Source organism: Myripristis murdjan, chromosome 8 (assembly GCF_902150065.1).
Source record: "Myripristis murdjan chromosome 8, fMyrMur1.1, whole genome shotgun sequence".
NCBI lineage: Eukaryota > Metazoa > Chordata > Actinopteri > Holocentriformes > Holocentridae > Myripristis > Myripristis murdjan.
The window spans coordinates 10,671,751-10,693,723 of NC_043987.1; the positions used below are offsets into that span (position 1 = coordinate 10,671,751).

The following is a 21,973-nucleotide window of genomic DNA, read 5'->3' on the forward strand; positions in this document are numbered from 1 at the left end:
GTGACCTTATCGCACTTTATGGCATTTTAACAGCGGCACTGTATTAAAGGTGGCTTTTGTTTTTAGTGTGGTGTGAAATCTGTCGTGGTGGCAAAAGCATCGCTGGAACTTTACTGCAACCAGTGCTTTACAGTACCAGGTTGTAAAGCATAATGTCCACTGTGGACATTATACTGGTGCTATTATGTTGTGGGCTCAATTAGGGATCTATTTTATTTATTATTCATTTATTTATTCAACGTTATCCAATCAGGTAACATGCACATATATTAAACTCAAACAGAAAAGATGCTTTGTAAGTAGGTGAAGAGCTAATGGGCAATATATTGATCTTATATTAATATTGTGATGTGAGGCTAGACATCGTCTGGGGTTCTGGATATAGTGGTGCTGATAATGTGATATGGTAAATTATATCTTCCCTAAGTTGGTTCTTTTCTTGGCTTTAAAAGCTTCATTACAGTAAATGGACACAATTTTCTGAGCTTGTTGCTTGTCAGAAATAGGTCCAATATTTTTTTTTTCCCCGTATACATATCTATAAACATTTAAGCAATGAAATAAAATAAGATTATTTTCAGAAATAAATCTGAATTACATTATGTTTGGTATTGTAATAAATAAAATAATAATAAAAAAAAAATGTTTGCCCCCCCAGCGCAAATTTCAAACTCCGCCTATACTCTGCTGGCTTAGGGATCACATCCACGTCATTACTGATTATGTATCAAATATGTATTGTGTGTCCACAACTTATGAACGCACCAATAGTCATGATTATCACAGTAATGATATCATGGTGTTTAGTCAATGATATTATGGTATTTATGATTTTGTCCATAGCCTATTGCCCAGTTCTATTCAGTAAACACTTCTGCAAATCCAATAATGCTGGCTTGGTTGTTTCCTGCCCAGTTTCAAAAATTCACATAATCTTAAGCAACATTTCAGAGAATGTAATTTTATTTTTTATTTTGAAAACCAAAATAACATTTTGTGATATAGCAGACTTCAAATGAGATGACATTTTAATGATCCCTGTGCTGAAAAAGAAAGCCCTGATGACTTTGCAGCACTTTCAAATGGCCATCAAGAAGAAAAAGAGGACAGTGTCTGGCTCACTCCTAATTTACCAACAATACATATATCATATTTCAGTTTTAATCTCTGCAGCCTCTTGCAGCCAGTTAACCCAGGGGCACTGGAAAGATATGAGTGACATGAGCTGTAAAAATGAGACTTGGCAGGGAGCTGCCTGGCCTAAAACTTCAGGGAGGTTTCGACTTTTTCAGCTGGGAATGGCGCCAGACACTCAGACCGAGCCCTGGAGGTGTCAGATAAGAGGCATCGGCAAAGACAGGCTCTCTAAACACTCTCTCAACAGACTGATCAATAAAGCTGCATCACATCCAACAGAGAGTTCTGATTTTGATAGGAAACAATTCAAATAAATTTTGTTTTTCTTTTTTCTTTCTTTCTTTCTTTTTTTTTTTTTTTTTAGAGTATTCAATGCATAGGCTATTCTGCTCATTATGACTCACTGAAGTGAGTTGGAGACGAGGCGGGCGAGACTCCAGGTGGACAGCCAAGGACAGTGAATCATGAATATGCTGCATTTATAATTTGCCAGGCAGTCTACCTCCACCCAGCATGTCAAGATAACCTCACAGCTTTTCTCATTCCTTTCTCAGTCATCAGTTTTACAAAAAATACACAAAACAGATATTGATGATCCTATTAAAAGCTGCACCTAAACACGTTGTTGTCAATGTGAATGTGCACACTGAGTGTAGTCTAACATGCTCAGCTGATAAAATCTTATACTTTATTCTATAAGGATACACCCTACAGAATAAGCATGGTAGCTGCTGCCACACAGTGGCATATTAATCTCAGTACATTCTGACAGCCAGACTGCTTCACCCGCATTCCTAGAAACCCAAAGACACACAAAGACAGACGGACGAGACGTAACTTCAATAAAACAACACCATGTACATTACAAAATATACTTTTTTTATATATATGTATGTATATATATATATAATACGATAACAAAGCACTTCTTCATGGCACTTTGTGATCACTGTGATGCCTCAGAGGAGGGACAAATGTGACATCAAGCAAGTTTGACAAGCAAACATTCATAATGAACGTAATACAAAGAAATGTGTTACACAATGCAGTCCATGGACAAATACAGCTCCTGTACAGAATAGACAACAACATCCATCATTAAAGGAGACACAACAATGTTAGGGAACACTGTCTTGCTGCTGTGTGCATCTCTGTGTGTGAATGGCACATGATAAAAAAAAATAATAATAACAATAATAAAGGAAAAAGCAAGATGCATGCTGAGGAATCTCTGAACTCCTAGAAAAATCATTTGGGGCATGATAACAAAGTAATTGCTTGCTGATTTCCAATGTCAAGCCTTGCGGGATGAACATGTCAATGCAATGGTGGAGTGATCCTCCAGCAGACTTCCATATACAGTACTTTGAGTGAAGCATCATTGGCCCTGAATAAGATGTACAGAGAGACACACACTGGGCGACCGCCCTCAAAAATGTCGGTTTTATTCTATCTAACACCAGCACATAAGGAAACAGACGGGATCATTTTAGCTACAACCTGATTGCGAGACTGAAGTCTACTCAGATGTCTGCATACACACACACAGAATTCTCAAAGAATAATAATGATGGAGACTGTAAGGCCAACAGGGATCGGTTCACAGCCTGGCAAAACTGGGAATGAAAAACAAACTAAGAAGAGCTTCATGGCAAAATGCTATATCCACATGAACAGTCGTATTGATTTTTGTATAAAACTGCCATTTATTTCAGGTCTTGAGTGGTAAATATTTGTTTTTGTTTGTCCCTGCAGATGGATATAGCATTTCAGACTATAACTCCCGACGTGTAGTTGGATACAACTGTCACCACAAAAGACCACAAACATTTCTACGCATGACATAATAGATTTCAATTCACATTTCAGATAAGGGATGGCCTCCAGTCCAGATTCACCCTCATTCACGAGAGAAGAGGATGTCGCCCCCTCAGGTTTGGGGCTGGGATTGGCTAGTATTCATAAGGGACCAGGCGTCTTTACCCCCACCTCCCTCCGTCTCCATCTCTCTTTCTCTTTGTGTATGTGTGTGTGCGTGTGTGTGTGTGTTTGTGTGTGTCTGTGCATGTGTGTGTGTCTCTTTCTTTCCGCCTGGTTGGAGCAGCGGTCAGGATGGGCTACATGAGGCCACAGCAGCCAGACTTGTGCTTCTGGGACTCGATGTAGTCGTGTATCTGGAACTTGGGCTCATTGGGCTGCTGTGCTGCTCTGTGCTTCAGCTCCCTAAAGACGGAGAGAGAAGGGGGGGTATATAAAGAGAGAGACAGTGAGTTAGATACAGAGGGGGTGGATGCGTGGGATGGAGCGCAGACAGGGTGAGCGTATCAAGAAAATGAATAAGGAAGGAAAAAATAAAGAGACCAAGAGAGAGGAGAGAAGCAAGCCTCTGCGCTGAGATTTAATCAAAACGCCGGTGGCATGAATGATTTAATCTAACCGGCACTTATGAATACCCATCACATGAAGGTCGCAAATCACACAGATCATTTTTTATTTTCTTTTTCAAAGCACTGGGGAACAGGGCGCGAAAAAATGTTACACAAAACAATACTCTGTTTCATATTTCTTGCCACTGGAGATGGAGATCACACGAGGAGCATCGGATAACCCTGACACCGCCTCGAAACACGCACAATCCCATTATCATGAGTCATCCCAAACAAACAGCAAATTAGCTGATAACCACTAGACGACATTACTTGCAGTAATCGGACACAGGCTTGTGAGCATGCAGCTGGAATGCGTGCACCTTCACCGCCGGGCTCACAGGCAGAGAGACAAGCTAAAGGAAATATTAACAGAGCCAACGGAGAAACCCAGTTCGACTAGTCTACACCAAAATCTTGTTCAGTGACACCAAATGTGAAAGGTAATACTAGACTCGCATTGTGAAAGTTGGTGTTCATTTACTCGGAAAAGAGGACAGACCTGCCACACATGACCCACATAAAATAGAAAGTGAATTTAATTTTGGTTTTGTCCCGGCTTTAAACAGAGAAAAGCTCGTATGGGGGATCTGTGGGGGAAATTGATTTTCTACCTGTAGAGGACTCTTTACAAGTGGCAATAAATGAAGTATTTGTATTTCACATTAGTTAGAAATGGCACTGGAAATTGGAAAAGCATGATTGTAAATTTGTTGTTTGTCCCCTTCTCTTTTTCTGTTCAGTTTCTTTTTTCCCCCCTCATTTGGGTAGGTGAGCAGTGAAGAGGCAGAATGCACTCCGAACAGACCGTCCACTGTCCCCTGCTTCCAGCATAATGCAGCCGAATGAGTAAAAACTGAAAATATTTCTTGTGTGTGGGCACGAGGAGATGTGACTGACTGGTCATACATATCTGGAAATACCAGTCTGTACCGCAGTTATTCATATTTTATCCTCCCGCTGAGCAAAATATCTACATTCATAAGAAAATGTTTCATGCAGTGTCTAAAGCGCTACGCCAGGCAATCAAACAGTTTCTTCAGTTCATTAAGCCATTCATGGATTCATTCACTCACTCACTTTTTTCAAAAAAAAAAAAAAATTTTTTTACATTTTTCTTTGAATGCAACTCTGCCTACTAGAGAAAATTAAACACTAGGACCAGAAGAATGGAATAAGCTGCCAAATCAAATTTATTCAGGTTGGGAGTTTAAGAAAAAAGTAAAACTCTGGCTTTTATGTCAAGATTAAAACTAAGGAGCTTCTTTATGCCATCCAGAGAAATAAAACACACACACACACACACACACACACACCAGTTTTCATTAAACATTGCAATTAAGTGGCTGTTTGTAGTGTGTGTTGCCGCTGACGTGTGCGCTGCGATTGATGATATTACTTCTGCTTTGTTGATTGTCACGTTGCTCACGCTCCATTAAATAAAGGATCTTCAAATTTTATGTGTTCAAACTCTGACAATCAAACATGAACAAACAGAGCCTGAACCCAGGTGTGCCGCTACAATGAGAATCCTTACCAACTCAAATTAAAGCATCATCAGGGCTGATGATGCTGTACTGCAGCCATGGTGGAGAGAATACTTCAAACTGCTGCTCAAGTAGAAGTACTGTTACTTTGTAAAAAAAAAAAAAAAAAAAAAAAAAAAAAAAAACTACTGAAGTAAAAGTAAAAAGTAGCTCATTTAAAATGTACTCAAAGTAAAAGTGACTGTGTTACTTTTTCTAAACAGTAACTGTGTAAGCTGTGATCTTAAAAGGATGACAGTACACAGATCAATCCAGATTCTTTTAAAGGTGCATTCTCCAAAATTGCCAATGCCTGCCTGAAGTGAGGACCCTGTAGACCAGGGGTGTCAAACTCGTGCCATGGAGGGCCAAGAGGCTGCAGGTTTTCATTCCAACCAAAAACTCCACCAGGTGATTTCACTGATCGGCCTACCTCCGAACAGAGAGGCGGGACTAATCAGTGAAATCACCTGGTGGAGTTGCTGGTTGGAATGAAAACCTGCAGCCTCTTGGCCCTCCATGGCACGAGTTTGACACCTGTGCTGTAGACTCATGCCAACTCGCTGAAACTATTCGCCTTCATTCCACATTTTTTGCTGGTTGAGTCTAAATGGTCCTCGCTTCTGTTGACCATCAGCAGTTTTTCATCATGCAGCTTTTATTGGTAATTTGGAAATGACAAAAAGTAGAACCGACAAAATAGAAGCAGGTGCCTCTTCATCTCTCTGTTGACTGAGCTTTTACTGTGAAAGGTTCCACAATCCGTCTCTGATTATTTGTACTCAGTAATGGATGTGATTTAAAATGTACTGCAGTCTAAGTACAGTAACTAGTGAGGTACAGTAATGTGAGTAAATGTAATTAGTTACTTCCACCTCTGCCTATAGACAGTCACAGACTGGTCCTGATTTTCTCATTTTAAATTTTTCAGGGAAGATGAACGTGGAAAATTGAAGTAAAGAATATTCAGTGAGTCCCCAGCAGACTTACTTTGCTATAGCGAGAAAGGCCAGCTCCACGTTGACTCCCGTCTTGGCACTTGTCTCCATAAACGGAACTCCATATTCCTAAGATGGAAAAACATTACAGGAGCAGCTGGAAGTGAGTGCTGCTGAGGAGCCATCATACACTACACAGTGGTCTGTGGTTTAACAAACAGCCCTCTTACCTTCGCCAGCTTCTCTCCCTCCTCCGTCTTTACGACCCTCTCTGCGGCCATGTCCGACTGTAAGAGCGACAGGAAGAGACACCGGTCATGTTGGAGGTGAAGGGTCACGAATGCACCATGCCATTAGCTACGACAGCGCGCCATCACATCAACCCATGTACCCTCTCTCTGCCGGCCCTGCCGCTAGCTGCTGTTTCAAGGCCTCCTCAGACTGACGAGACGTCAGAAAGTCCACTTCCAGCAGAATAGCTGCTGCCACAGACTAATGCACCCTGTCCTACTTCTCGCTGCTCTCACAACAAATGATCGGTGCTGCTGCTGTGTGACACGTGTGACCCCAGGAAGGGTGAGTCCTCCCTGAGCCACCAGAGGGAGCTTTCAAACATATTAACACTGGCTGCTGCTGGCAATGAGACATGAAAGTTAGATTGTTTATCATCATCATTAGGGCTGAAAAGGACTACCAAAAAAATGGAAAGTTAAAGCATGATTTTTTTTTTTTTTTTTTTTAAAGCACCCCTTTCTGTCACATAATATGGAACAACAGTTAAAGTTTAAAATAATCTGTGCAGAGTTGGACACCATCTCACCACACACACACACACACACACACACACACACACACACACACACACACACACACACATACATAAAATGACAAAATCTGTTAAAATAAGCAAATAAATTGGTTTCAGTGGAGTTCAAATGAAGTGCTTTGTGTCCATGTATGTACAACGGCCTTTTTGCAGTTGCAAGTTTTTAAGTGTGCATACATCTGCCTCAGTGTGATAAGAGTGTGTTAAAATTGTGGTGAGGCAACATTTATCGTTCTGATCTTTTTATAAAGCTAAAAGGAAGCTTCGCTCACCTTGTTGCCGAGCAACATGATGACCACGTTCTTCTGGGCATACTCGTGTATTTCAGTCAGCCAAGCCTTCAAAGTAAAAAAGACAGACACATAGAGAACAGGGGAAGACAGAAAGAAAGAGAGAGAGAGAGAGAGGAAGAAAGCAAATGAAAGAGAGAAACAAGAGAAACAGAGACAGAGAAAATATTCTATAAACAAAACAAGCTTCTTCAACTATTAATACAAATTTTCCCTGCACTCTTGCATTATTATTACCACCCTCTATAATCTGTCACTGTCAGACTGTCACTCTCACCCCGACACCATGACACTGCTTTTTTTTTATTGACCAGGGAAAGCAAAGGGACAGAGGTGAATGATAATATGGTGCCATTTCCAAAGAAGACAATCAGGAAATGTTGGAAGCCGACGCGGCACTTTGCATGTAAATAGACAAAAGTGAACAGAGCAACTCGAGTGGGCTCAGAAGCAGGAAGTGAAAATGAGTAGGAAGCTGAGAGACAGAGAGAGAGAGAGAGAGAGAGAGAGAGACAGAGAGGGGAGAGAGAGAGAGACAGAGGGTGAGAGAGAGAGAGAAGTAATTTGAAACTGTCTTACCCTGATATTGTCAAAAGATGACTTGCTGGTAATGTCATAGAGCAGAAGTAGCGCTGGAGAGGGAACAGGAGAGCAGACTGTTATTATCTGGTCATTGCATTATATAACACGCATGCACGCACGCACACACACACACACACACACACACACACACACACACACACACACATGCAGACACACGCACACACACCTACGCTTGTTCTTTGTGCACACTAATAAAAGCACCCACAGCAGGAAGTTGTCCACCAGGAAGTGAAGTATAAAAAAGCAGAGGTTACCCTGGGCATCTCTATAGTAGGCGTGTGTTACGCTGCGGAATCTCTCTTGGCCGGCAGTATCCCAGATCTGCATGACAAACCACATAATTACACACTGGTTAACATGGGAAAATGCTAATCTTAAACAAGGCATACAGTAAATCCTAAATAGGCAGTGTTCAAAACAGAAACATGCTATTATTGATTCATAGTGGGAGAGACTTTTTTTAGAATCGAGCGCAGGACTTTATCACGAGCGGGGCGCCTGTGAGAGAAGCTGGATTTACCACAGCAGGCAAAGGAATCTAAATTTGTCACCTCCCACTCATAGCACTGAATGAACAGGTTATGATGACAGACATGTGTGTCTAAGATAAGTGCTGCATGGTAAACAACCCTGCAGAGCCACAATGTGATGCTGAATGGAAATCACTGGCCATGCAAATAATGACAATCCTGCCGAGTGTAAAACGTAATTAATCTGCTTGTAAGTTACTATTTAGGGTCTGTTTGATACTAGATGAGTTGAATTAGGTGCACAGGGCTGTGACTGCCGTAAGGATTCCTATTTTCACCCCTTTAACGCTGATTTTCCCTTAATTTTCCTCTCAAATTGCTTCAAGGTTAGCAAATTGCCTATTGTACGTCACATACATATTCTGTATATGCTGGTTGCAATGCAATGTGCGTCACTTTGTACACATTTCCCTGTAATTCAGCAGGACAGATTTGGTATCTTTGGAAAGCTTGGGATCTCCACTGGAGTTTAAAGTAAAGTTCTGTGGGTATGAACCAAAATGCATGCACTTGTAACGACAAACACATCAATGGGACCTGCAGAGTTTTTCAAATTTTGAAAGTTTAAAATCACCCACCCATTCGAGGTGCATGCTCTCACCTGCAGTTTGATTTTCAAGTTGTCCACCGACACCACCTTATTCTGTGTGGAAGAGAAGATTCGTCAACCAAACTGCAGTGGTGCGCACGAGAGAGACTGACAATCTACCATATGCCTCAAGGACTGGAGTGCTGTGAGAACTACGCAGGAAGTGAATGATGAACATCACAGCAGACTTACAAAAAAAAAAAAAAAAAAAAAAAGCCCATAGATGCAGCATGTGGCAAAGGAAACATGACAAATAAGACTGTCTTTGAATGCTGGTGGAGAAAGCAATTTGCAACACCCACACAACAAGGTCCTGGGATTAGACTTAATTACACAATAGTGAGAAAGCAGACTGGCAGCATAGCAACTCACTCCCCCGTTAATTTCCTGTCGCTGTCGGGGTGCCCTGTGATTTCCTGTAGGCCAGCGACGATTGGCCCAAAATAATTTAAGACACCTCAGCCCCAGGACTATATATGTTTTGAAAGATGAATTTGGTGAAAAGGAGGAAACTGTTCGTAACAAATCTACTCAAGTCAAGACAGAATGGAAGGAATGCAGTGGGTGTAAGCGCCATAAAGCCAATCACTTGTGCTGCAGCATTTTATCGTGCATGCTCATTAACATGCAATAATAAAGAAACCACAAAGCTGTCTCGCCTTCCTTTTCTCTCACGCTCTCTTTCTTTCAAGTAAAGGAAAATCTAATTTGGAACTTATGGGAGGGCAATTTTGAAATCAAATAATTTGGCAACTTAGTAGAGCAGGGTTAAGGTGAGAAAAAACATTAGCAAGAGAGAGAAAGAGAGAGAGAGAGAGGGGGAGAGAGAGGCTTAGATGAAGGAAATGCTGATAGCGACTGTTCTATATCGCTTCCTGAGTCACTTCATAACTTCTCTATCAGTGAAAGGTCCTCACAGACAGACCCTGCCTTTCCTGCAAACGCACAGAAACCCACACACACATGCGTGTGCGTGCACACATGCACACACACACACACACACACAGAAATGCAAGGCAGGTGACACAATAGCAAACAATCTCTTAAGTGTGCGCCCAAAGCTCTTGCTCCCTGCAACTGCCACCTGCTGAGTCTTCTGCTCTGGCAGAATGAACATGGTTCAACCCCTGCATTAGTTGCCATGGATTTCCAACCCCCCACTCCCCTTTCCTCCCTCCCCTCTCACCTCCCAATTATGACGTGAGAGGACCCTGCATGCTGAGTGCTGAAAATAGACCGGCCATGTTACAATCTGCCACAGCAGTCTGCTTGCCTATCCATGCACAGAAAAGAGGCTATGGACAACCTCAGCAAAAGATTCAGCGAGGCACACACTGACTGGACTGTCTCTCTTAAACGAAATGGAGGAGTAGGAGGAGGAAGAGGAGGAGCAGGGGGGCAAGAAAACAAGTGTTCTTAATACAAACTTCTATTAGTAGATATTATTTCCCACGATTAACAGTTTAATAAGTATAAAAAACATTTTTTTTTCTATATCTGAGGAATTGCTACTGGCCACAGGACCTGTTGCTTTTGCTTGAGGAGGGAAAAGTAAAATGGTTATTTCTACTGGCTAAACTGTCTCCATACAGCCCCGTCTGTCAAACATCCATTATGCTCCCTAATGTCCACACCGCCATCAGAAGTAGACAATACATCACTCTGCCTAATGCAGCACAATTTCCTCCTCAAACCGCCCTGCTTGACTTGCCATTAGCGTGAGAGTGTTTTGCTTTGAACGGAGGGAAATGGGAGTTTGAGGGGGGGATCCGGGCCACTCCAGCCAGAGTTGCCACTCCACGGTCCACTCTCATTCTCCTCCCCCGTGGAGACAGATATGGACATCTGCTCCCAATTCGGTGACAAATCAGTGTGTGTGTGGTATGTGTGAGTCGGTAAGAGCCTGTCTGTCAGTAGTGTGACTCCTCCAGGACCGAGCAGAGTAGAGCAGCCAATCTCTCCCGGAGGCAGAACGTGGGCAGGCATCTGCCAAGAGGTTTATGAAGCCATCCACCCTGCTTCGCAGCACAAGTGGTCTGTGAACTTGACTGACTGGTGAGAGTTTGTACATTTTGTGCTAGAATCACAGTATGATAAAGTGTTCAGTGCTGAAATAAGGTGATAATTGGCCTATGTAACTCTTGTGAATGGATCCCCCACTGCTGCGTAAATATCAATAGGCGGTGTTCCTGCTGTAAAGAAGTGGTTTTCTTCACCAAGGCAAAGGGAATAGAGCACAAATGCCGCTCCGCTGCCAGGGGGGGACAATGAATGAATAAACAACACAACAGTGGAGATTCAGCCATTTGTTGAGCCGTTCCGTGAGTCCACGGTCACTTTAAAGCATCTCTCTCACCCTAAAGTCTATTCCCACGGTGGCTATAAAGTTGCCTCCCAGAAATGCCCCATCTTTAAAGCGCACCAAGATGCACGTCTTCCCCACGGCTGAGTCTCCCAGCAGCATCACCTAGAGCAAATCCACGACCAGAGAGAGGGGGGACAGGTTACAGCTGGCCAAAAAAAAAAATACATGAGAAACTGCCTGTACATGATGGACAGAATAGCACTAAATTCATTGTGAAACTGACAAAACCTTAGGAGGAAGTTCCTAGTCCTTAAAAGCATGGCTTGCACACGCACATCATTGTGCAATACATTCTACGACTGCCCAATGATAAAAAGAAATTTTGCAACTGAGATCATGAGTTTTGGGTCAGATGATACAATTGCGCAGTGAGTTATGTGGTTGGCTTACAGTCAGTATGTCAGGTTGTTTCCTGCACTTTATGCCAAATTATCACACAGTATAGTGCAATTCCTTGGATTCAAGTGCAAGTACAGCCACACTACACTACAAATACTGAAATGTTTAACTGCTGATTGGGCTGGCACCTACATCTGACAACCTGCCAATGCCTACAGGAGTGGGGGGAGGGTCACAGCGTTTACAAGCGCCTCTGTAATCTGGGTCTCATCATTTAGGGCTGCCATTTTCACACCAAATTAATATAATTACTGCATTATGATGTGCAGTTACACAGTTCATATATTCACAAGCCATGTAACCTTCCTGGATGGTGATCACTGTGCTCCTGCAGTTTATAATCACACTAAATACATACAATTACAAAGATAATTAAACTTTCTTCTGTAACAATTCTTAATTGTAGGTCGACATAAAACAGCATAGCGTTCCTAAAGAGATACGGGTGCTTAAAAAAACACAATGGGAAGGTTCCTATAAGGAGCAACAAGTACACCCTCAGCAAATATTTGCATATCCGTAAGGGCGGACGATGAAGCATAGAGAGGTTTATAAGCTGTGAGCTACTACTTAATAGCACAAACTAACCCCTGAGGCACTGTGCCAGCACTGTCATGAAAATACAGGCATCATTACATTATTTATTTCATTGTAAATTATCGCAAGACCCAAAGCCAATTCAATCACTAGCCATACGTTAAATTATCTTCTAATAAAGATTTTACATTATGTATGTCCAATTGTTAATGTTAATTATAAGTGTTTTTTGCGCCGGGTCCACCCAGCTGTCCCTGAGTCAAGCGTACATTAAAGACACCTGTTCCGCCACTGTTTCCTATACAGCTGTTCAGCGACACAATTCAAATAAATAAATAAATAAATAAATAAACAGACTCAACAAACATGACAAGATGGCAATACACACCTTGAAGGCAATATCATAATACTCGTTAATAGAGGCGCATCGCTCCAACACATATTTTGATGTTCCGTTTTTAGTCTGCTTCTCCGTCAACGATGTCTGTCTCGTGGACATCGCACTGACAACAGGAGTACAACCAGACGCCAAACCACAGTTATCTCCGAGATCTGCCCAAGGAGCGCACTATATCTCTGCGTGAAATCCGTGACTCAGTCCCAGTCACCGCGAGCCTCAAGTCCCCCAGCTTGCATACTGCACGGCCAAAAAATAATCACCAAGCGCTTCCTGGGGAAATAAGAGGGAAAAAAAATATGTGTGTGTACACCCGGTTATCGCCTGTCAAAAGATGGCAGTGACAGCGTGGAGCAAACTTGAGGGGATGAGCGGTGAGGAACGCACCTACATCCACCAGTCAAGGAAATAATAATGACAAATAGGCGGAAACATTTCTCAGTTTAGCAGAGCGGTGCATCCTGGCGTAGGCAGATGATGAACCGTGCATGTGAGGACGTCGCCGCTGTCACATTGGTCCATTGTGTTTTCTGACGGACTTTTCCACAGAGTGAAACATGAGTCTCGTCTTTCAGGCTGACATTCCCCCCCGAAAACACACAGCTACAGTGAGGTCAATTGTCTTCTTGGGCAACAGGCGCTGATGTCTGACGCATTCGCCACAGGTGGTGTTGGATCATTAGAGCCTCAGTCACTAACACGAAATGAGGACGGCCACCCGGTCATGGTCACAAGGCCAGCGAGCACCAATAAGTACACATCACATCTTGATGAGCTTTGATGTGGTCTCCCCTCAAACGGCCCTATCCTAACTTCACCACCATTTTAATGCTACTTATTAAGATGCATACAGTGAATTTACATCCTGGAGAGAGTGTGAGCTGAGCTTTTCTTTGCATCCCTCCAGGACTCCAACAGTTAAAGGGCACAGGACTAATCAAGGGTCATGCAGTGAAGAACTTAATTTCGACAAATTTGTCTCAGAAAAATGTCACATTTCCTCCCTCAACTTGCAAAACCATAACACAGCGTATGTCTTGCTTTGTTTGGGTTGTGATGTAACCAAACACTTCTTTCTTTAATAATGGCCCCTCAACACAGAAGACCTCCTCGGGCTAATAAATAAGAAATCAACAGAGCACTGTTTTTGCTCAGCAACGAATGACTCCATAAATATGTCACAAGGAGACCGTGTGGAGCCAAATGCAGACCAGGAAGACAAGGCTGAGATCCTGAAGTCTTTATACTGGAGTTTGCAGGGTGGAGTACAGGTGGTTAGAGGGCGGATAACATAGACCAAAAGCCAAAAGACAACACCAAAGACGGAACTGGAAGCTGAACCTACATACTAACGGAGTCAAAGAACAGGTGGGTGGACAGGGGAACAGGTAAGGAGCTGATAGGCTGGGAGAGTGCAAACGAACAGGTAAACAAGAGGCGGGGCTGGTGAGGCCAAAGCAGGGCAGGTGAGCATGAGAAAAAAAGCTGGGTATGACTACCGGATAACAGCAAGGACAAAAGAGCACAGAAAAATACAGTAAACACAGCATTGGCAAACATGGCGTTGTGACAAAAAAAAAAAAAAAAAAAAAAAAATCTCAATCCCTTCAGTTAATTAGCATCTCATACATGCCTAAAATAATTTCACTCAAATGTACAGGATGTTTCACTATTAGGGCTGAAATGAAGCTTTTGTTGCAGTGTTTGTCGCCCCCTAGTGTTTAAGACGAGAGGTGAAACAATATAAGGCAGAGTATCTCCGCTATTCTAAGTGCTGCCAGAGATTATGACACATGGCCAGGGTTCATTTAGGTTACATAACTAAAACACAGCCTCTCATTTAAATAAATGAACTGATGACTGTCGCCCCATGGCTTCGACTGAGGCGAACACAACCTCAGACTCAGTCATTAGCAAACCCAAAGTGACTGAATGACTGAAAGGATTGCTGGTTAATGATCGGGTAGCAGCTGGAGTTATTATGTGTTTGATGCTGCATGGTTTATGAATTCTGATAACATCAGTCACAGAAAAAGCTCGCTAAATTAACATTTTATGTGCGTTTTATGTGTGGAACTGCATTATTTTCTAGCACTCATTGTATTGCCTTCTGTGGCAATCCCCATCAATCTGGCCACTGGATACGCCAAGAAAAGCAATCCATTAAATTATATCTGCAAGCACTGTTTGATCCAAGTCTGACTGAGTGCATGTCCAATATGAACATCTCAGAAAAAAGTTCAAATCCGGTAGACTTGTGAAAGAGAATAGTTTTGTCAACTCCCAGCCTTCATGTACCTGAACATTTTTCCTTGCAAGGCATTTTTTTTTTCAAACTCAAAGCACAGAGTTTCACAAAAGCTCTGCTAAATTTGAAATGGCAAAGCCAATTTTATACTTCAACACAAAGTCGCTGCTCTAATGACAGTGACATGAAGCCAAAGTCATCACTGTCACAGCAGATATATATATATATACTTGTGTGTGTGTTTGTGTGTGTGTATGTGTATGTATGTATGTATGTATGTATAGTGAGCCATATGTTTTTCATGGTGTGTTTTTCTCAGTTTGCTTTCAGGTAAGAAGCCCACCACAGGGCACCAAATGGCCCTTACTTAAAACATCCTTGCTACAGACATCCAGCAGCGAACAGCTGGCTGCCACGGCATTCATTAGCGGGGCTCTCTTCACAGTAATTTAATCATACTAATGGCATCATTAACAATGTCCCCTCTTTCAAGTAACCCCCCTCCCCCAAACACACACACACTCACACACACGCACATACACACGCACACAGTGTTAAAGATCATAATGAATGCAGTGAGAGGAAGCAACATCCCACAGTGGAAAACATGGGCTGCTGGTCCTTGTGCTATTAATTATCTCTGCACTGGAGACACTCAGAGGGGGTTAAAGAGAAAGAGGAAAGAGAGGAGGCCTGCCTTGCTCATCTGTTATGTCACAACCATGACCGTGAAGCAGCCTATCATGGTGCTCGTCAACACATGGATGAAGTCGGACCTCAGCAGGAGGTCAGGGAGGGAGGGAGGAGGGAAACAGGCAAAATTGTGAGAGGGCGAGACAGGAAGAATGAGTGGATGGGCAAGGGGGGGACAGTGGGTGAGCGCAAAGAGGATTTGGGGCGGGAGGAGTGACTGGGGCGGGACTGGGACTCACTGTGAAGCCGATGCCGACCGTGGCGGAGAAGGATCCTGAGATGAACTTGCCCTGGTCGTACTGAACCAGCAGAGAGGTTTTCCCCACTCCGCTGTCTCCCACCAGGATCGTCTGGAGGGGGAGAGAGAAAGAAGGAGAGGGAGAAGGGATATGAGAAAGACAGACAGACGCAACATCATCCACCCAGGCTGCGCACACACTGTTGCTGCCGTGCCTGTACCGCCTTAGGCCAGTGCACTGTGTGGGCACATAGTGTAGGTTACTGTACATGCTCATCTGTTGCATAGCACATGCCTCTGCCTGCCTGATGCTCTGTAATGCGATGTGATGGGTAGAGGTTGGCTTAACGCCCTCTGGGGGAAGGGAAATAGCAGAGGGGAGGGGATTGTGAATGAACCAGGGAATGCCTGCAGGGGCCTGTGGGATTCAGCCAGCTGCACACACTATGTCACTGTATCAGAGATGGCTGCTCAAATCTCAGGCGCATGTTCTGTCTTTGTGCCTACGCCCCCGAGGGGAGTATTAGCAACAACTGTCCTTGCCCTCTCATCTGAAAAACCTCTTGCACAACAACAAAAAGCTCTCTCTCTCTCTCTTGCTCTCTCTCTATATCTCTCTCTCTCACACATGAACAAACACACAAATAAAAGCTGGAGTGATAGCATCAGGTCTCAGGGCTGGGGGTCGTGCGTCATACCCCAATCTGAGCACGGCACTGGATGTAGGCGTCAATCGGCCTTGTCGCCATGGTTATTGCCACGTTGGTGGCTGGTGCGTCCGGCCCGGAGCTCCTCGGCAGCAGATGCTTGCCTTTTTTTGTTGACATTTATCACCCCCAGCAGGCTGGCCCCGCTGCCTGCCTCTTATCTGCGGTTTCAAAGAGCCCACATACGGCACAGCATGACAGCATGAGGCACTCTGCAACTCGCAGCACATTAACTTTAATCACTGACATCCTCCAACTTTTTCATATCCGCCTTTGCCCCTCCATTAAAAAACAAGTTATCCTTGACATTTCTTGGAGATATATAGGATGGGAATCAGGGAGTATCTAGTCATTTGAAGTGTACCGGTGCTCATTCTTATTGAAGATGAAGTGGCGTGGTTTGCAGTGAAGTGCTGAGTTTAGCAATAACCTTTAGGCAAACAGAAGAAGCATCAGAATCCCTCTCTGCCAACAGACACTGACCTTTTCAGACAGCTTGTACAGGCTATAAATGATCCTTACGCAGGATGCAGCTGTTTATATCTTTCAATATCAGTCACAACATGCAAAACTGTTTGAGGTTGGCTGCTCTGAGCCACAGATATTCATCAGTGGGTACGAGCCAAGAGAAGAGATGGCCCTCAACTGCATTAAAAAAAAAAAAAAAACCTGATCCAGAGTTGAGGCGCGCTGCTGCGGATGACTCATGGAGGTAGGAAAAGTGGTGGGGAAGTTGTGCAGGGTGTTCAGATGCCTGAGTGTGACGCAGGTGCACCGTGAAACCAGCATATAACTATTTTATGGTTTCCTCATCTAATTTTGATGCCAGCATGTGAAGTTTGTTTAGAAAAAGAGAGGCAGAAGCAGCGGGGGGGAAGTTTATTCTTACATAACATATGGGAAGTGTGTGTGTGTGTGTGTGTGTGTGTGTGTGTGTGTGTGTGTGGGTGAGAGTATAATAAGAAGTGGGTGGGAGTTCACCTCACCACAAGGGCCCTATCGTAAGAGGTAAGGATGCTGATTATGTTTCCATGGCAATGAGAAACATGCATCCACCCACCCCCTGAGTTGTTTTGGTTCATCAGGCGCAGACCCCAGAGATGGCATATGATTATGTGGTTAGCGTGAAGCCACTGAGAGGCAGGAAAGGGTCCATGTGACCGCACCAAGCCCCTGGAAACACTGAGTTATGCATGTCAGTGTCCAATAAACTTCCTTCACTTAATGTAATGAGAATCCATCCTCAGGGATGTGGGCTAGTGGATAGCTCATTACGTAGCATGGTTCATTTAAGTCTCAAGCATTTACTAATTCACAGGACAATAATTAGGTGATACTTCATAGATCCCTACAGAGAAAGTCTTGTTTTGCAGTGAGAACAGAGGGCAGGACACAGAGCAGCATTGCTGGAGCTGGAAGAGATTCAGTATCTTGCTCGAGGTCACGTCAGCGGGGCGGATGTCAGCGTGGGTGCTGCGTCCTCCAGCTGCAGGATGGCTCTGCTTCATATAACAACTGCTAATATACTGTAAATCAGCTGGGAATATCGTGGTTGAACAAGTATAAACTCCTTATTTATATAAGATATTTTTATGGCTTTGGATGCAATCATGGCTTTAGGAACTACGCAGTATATCAATTAAAGACACATAAGATTTGACTTGTTGCAAATTCAAAATACGGCTGATCAAATGAAACTGAATTTAAATTAAAGGCAGACTACACAGTTTCAAATGGGAGGACACCCCACCTTGTTATGATGTGGTAAAGAATGATGAACGCCACTCAAATCTCAAAAGAGTTATATTCTAGTTCAAGACACCTCTTTTACCCCCAAATAACCCAAAATATAGCAGTGTTTCACTCCATTGTTTATGTTTCTGTGTACATTTGACATAATAACATTAGGTTCAACACAGGCATTTAAAAGTGTTACATTAATTCTATGTTTTGTTTTTTTTTTTTTTTGTCTTGGCATGAGGGGTTTGATTCTTCCTCAGCCTCATCCCTAATATTGTGCCCCAGTTTAAACTGCATAGTCTGCCTTTAACACCTATATTAATAGATACTGAACAAAATGTCATGGGCATTAAACTGATGACGTTTCTTCTGTAGTTAAAGTGACTGCATGGGATATGTTGCTGAATACATGTTTAGTTAGTCTCCTTTTACAGTGGACTAAACAGGCCCCTGGTCTCATGTATCTTTCATGCCATTTTCATGCATAAAAATCCACCAAACACCCACATACTTCCTTGTATTTGCACTACAAAATGCAAGTTCCTTCAAAACAGCATAACATGGAGAATAATGTTCTTGAAAAAAGCTGGTGGACTGGAATTGTCTTCTAGTTTGAGCAGATTTGCACGGATTCGTCTTGTGACGGCACCAAAGAGTCCAGCTGTGCAGCATGAAACAGTGTCCTTGTGCTAATCCTTCCTGACTAACATAAAAGTTTAAAGTGTACTTGCAGCAGATGAGTATACGGCTGATAACACAGTCAAAGTGAGGAATTCTAAAATCAAAAGGATTTCTATGGATGCTACAAGGGTGCACCTTTGGAGAAAACACTACTTTTAATTTCAAGTTTAGGTGCTATATAGAAAACTTTGTTGTGTTGTATTATGCCCATGTAACTTTATGCCTGGTAGGTTGAGGAGGCCTACATTTACCAGAATTGACTTAGAAGATGCCATTTATGAAACACTGCAGAGAGATTTCCATCACTACATTTTCAAAGAGATCTTGAAAGTATTACAATATCTGAAGAAATCAGGATTGTTTTGCTTGTTTCTAGCCTGCGAGAAGCCTGGTGATATAACCAATACAGCCTAAATTTTGAAACTTGAGCAAGCAACATCTTCTCCAGGGCCAGGACAGGATGCATTCAAATACTGAGTAAATTAAGTTGTGACGCTCTTGAAGTTTATATGCGGGGATCAAACCCATTTTAATAGTTTCAGTGCTGAAGCAGCCAGTCTGTGCAAAAAAGTTTTTGTCTTGTGATCCCCGTGTTTTCAGAGTTGTATATTAACACTGTAATAACCTACAAATCCGGAAATCAGGACTGAGCATTCACTGGCTTCACATTTTGTTAAGATACGAAAGTGTAATCTTAATCTGTGTGTGTGTGTGTGTGTGTGTGTGTGTGTGTGTGTGTGTGTGTGTGTGTGTGTGTGTTTATGTGCACGCATGAGTGTGTATGCCTGGGTATTTCCAGTTTGCACATGGATTTGTGCATTTGTGATGGACAGACACTCACATCGGCTGTTGATTTGCTGCATGTGCTCATACAAAGAGGATTAACAAGAGTTTAGTAATGAATACCAACAACGTACTTGCGGCAGCAGAGTGAATGATGTGGTGTAAAGATTACACAGGTGTGAGCAGGCATGGGAAGAGCAACGCACAGAAGAGCAGAAGCATCACAGAGCCTCACAGAATTCACTATGTGGGGGAAATACTGGAGTTTGGACTCTCCCTCTCCCTCTCTCTCTCTCTCTCTCTCTCTGTCTGTGCTTTTCTTACCACCAGTATCTCCACCAAACCAGGCAGCAGTCTTCAAATAATATAAATGTGATTTATTTGTGAACCATCTACATCATAGCTACTCAATCCAGCCTGTGGGACACATGCTAGGACATCGATGGTGCCACCCCAAAAGCCAATCAAATCTCAAAGGATTTGGACAGAATAAATGCAATCCCAGGGTTTCCCTTTAATCCCATGAATCCCAGAAGCCTGTGGACAGTAGAGCGTTTGTTCTGAAAGGTTGTATTTCCCCATCCTAACAAAATTCACTTCAGTCCTTTTTATTTTTCCTAATAATTACAAATATGTTTTTCTGGTCATTTTCCCCCTAATTTTAAAGTGATTGTCCTATCGTTTATTATTTTAATTTATCTTACCGGCAATCATTATAATAAAACATAGGCAGGGGGTGGGTCCGGACTGGATTGGCTGAGGGTGGAGGTGAGCGGGAGCTCCCTGCCTGGTTCTCTGGGGGCGCAACGGGACCTCCGGTGGGGGCAGGTGGGGGGCGGAGTGGTTGGGCCCTACCTCTCCCCCTCTCCCCCAAAAATAAATTAATAAATAATTAAATAATTAAAATAAAACAAAATTAAAACAAAATAATGCCACTCCTCAGTGGGCAGACCCCCTCCCAAGGGTCTGGGAGTTGCCCTGACCAGGGAGAGGCACAGGAGGCCAGATCTGCAACGAGCCAGCAGCCACCTCTGGGTTTGGGTGCGGCCCAAGGTATGATCGCCCCTAAATAAAAACTATATAAAAAAAATATATATATATATAAATTAATAATAAGGGGAAAATAAAATTAAAATAAATAAACAAGAGGGGGGGGGGGGGGGGGGGGGGGGCTTTTACCTACTACCGTTTCGCCTTTCTCCCTCTGGGGCACCCGGCCGTACCACTTGGACCTGGCGGGAGGGCCTCTTGCTTACCCCCCTGATGCCCCAGTCTGATCTCATCCCCTGCTGCAATATATATCAACATATCTAAATACATATTATCACATACCAATATATAAATATATACATTAATCAGTTAATACTCTGATGATTGTCGCTGCCATGTTATATTCATTTACATTAGGTTATGTTATAATTATACAACATATGATTGTTATTATTATGACTACTATATATAATATAATTATACAGTTATTACATATAGTATGGTTGTATGATTGTAGTGTTATAATAATATTAATTATATAACAGTGAAATATTATGCTATGTAATATTATTTCTTATAGTGCTATATATATTATATTATATTGTGTCATATCATGTTGTGCTACATCACATCATAATGCATTATACTACCTCTCATTATATTATATTATATTATTGTATATACATATAACATGTGTGTGCATATGTATGTGTATGTTTGTGCGTGCATATATGTATGTTCTTTTTTTTTTTTTTTTTTTTAATTTTTTTTTATCATCATTATTATTATTATTATTATTGTTATTATTATCATCTATTTATTTATTTATTTAATTATTTATTCATTTTTATTTGATCGTTACTTTATTGTTTAGTTATCCGTATTATATTACCTATACCATATCGGATATAATAACACCATACCTTCTGCTACTTCACCCACACGCGCACACACACGCACACACACGCACACACGCACACGCACACACACAAACACACACACACCCACACACACACACACACACACACTTCCTATATACATGTCATTGTAACTGCAATTGTGCTGGCTGTTGTGTTTTGTACTGTATGTCTACTGTCTGTACTTTATGTCCACTTGGTGAAATAAAATAAAAAAAAAAAAAAAAAAAAAAAAAAAGACAAAAATGAATAAATAAATTGTGAAAAAAAAAAAAAAAAAAAAAAAAAAAGTGATTGTCCTGTCATTTTTTACTTGAATAATAAAAAAAAAAAAGATATATACGGTGGTTTTAGATACAGCTGTCATGCTTTGTTTAGCATGTTGGTTACAGCGAGACAAATGATTGGGATGT

At 42.4% G+C, this 21,973-nt stretch overlaps 1 protein-coding gene across 1 annotated transcript; it reads right to left on the reverse strand.

The window, feature by feature from the left end:
• Positions 1–1,995: 1,995 nt before the first annotated feature.
• LOC115363379 (ras-related protein Rab-37) lies at positions 1,996–13,179 on the reverse strand. The gene is made up of 10 exons (XM_030057554.1): positions 12,951–13,179; positions 12,555–12,836; positions 11,222–11,332; positions 8,878–8,919; positions 8,001–8,067; positions 7,723–7,775; positions 7,126–7,191; positions 6,258–6,314; positions 6,080–6,156; positions 1,996–3,360 (listed from the first exon to the last, which is right to left on the reverse strand). The coding sequence occupies exons 2-10, from the start codon at positions 12,663–12,665 to the stop codon at positions 3,255–3,257; spliced, it is 690 nt and encodes a 229-aa protein (XP_029913414.1). The 5' UTR covers positions 12,666–12,836; positions 12,951–13,179; the 3' UTR covers positions 1,996–3,254.
• Positions 13,180–21,973: the final 8,794 nt, after the last annotated feature.

Coding starts and splice junctions, on each gene's coding strand:
- LOC115363379 (XM_030057554.1), bottom strand. CDS start 12,665: ATGTCCACGAGACAGACATCGTTGACGGAGAAGCAGACTAAAAACGGA. Junction 7,776..8,000: donor CTACTATAGAGATGCCCAGG/GTAACCTCTGCT, acceptor TTCCCTCTCCAG/CGCTACTTCTGCTCTATGAC. Junction 7,192..7,722: donor CATCTTTTGACAATATCAGG/GTAAGACAGTTT, acceptor TTTACTTTGAAG/GCTTGGCTGACTGAAATACA.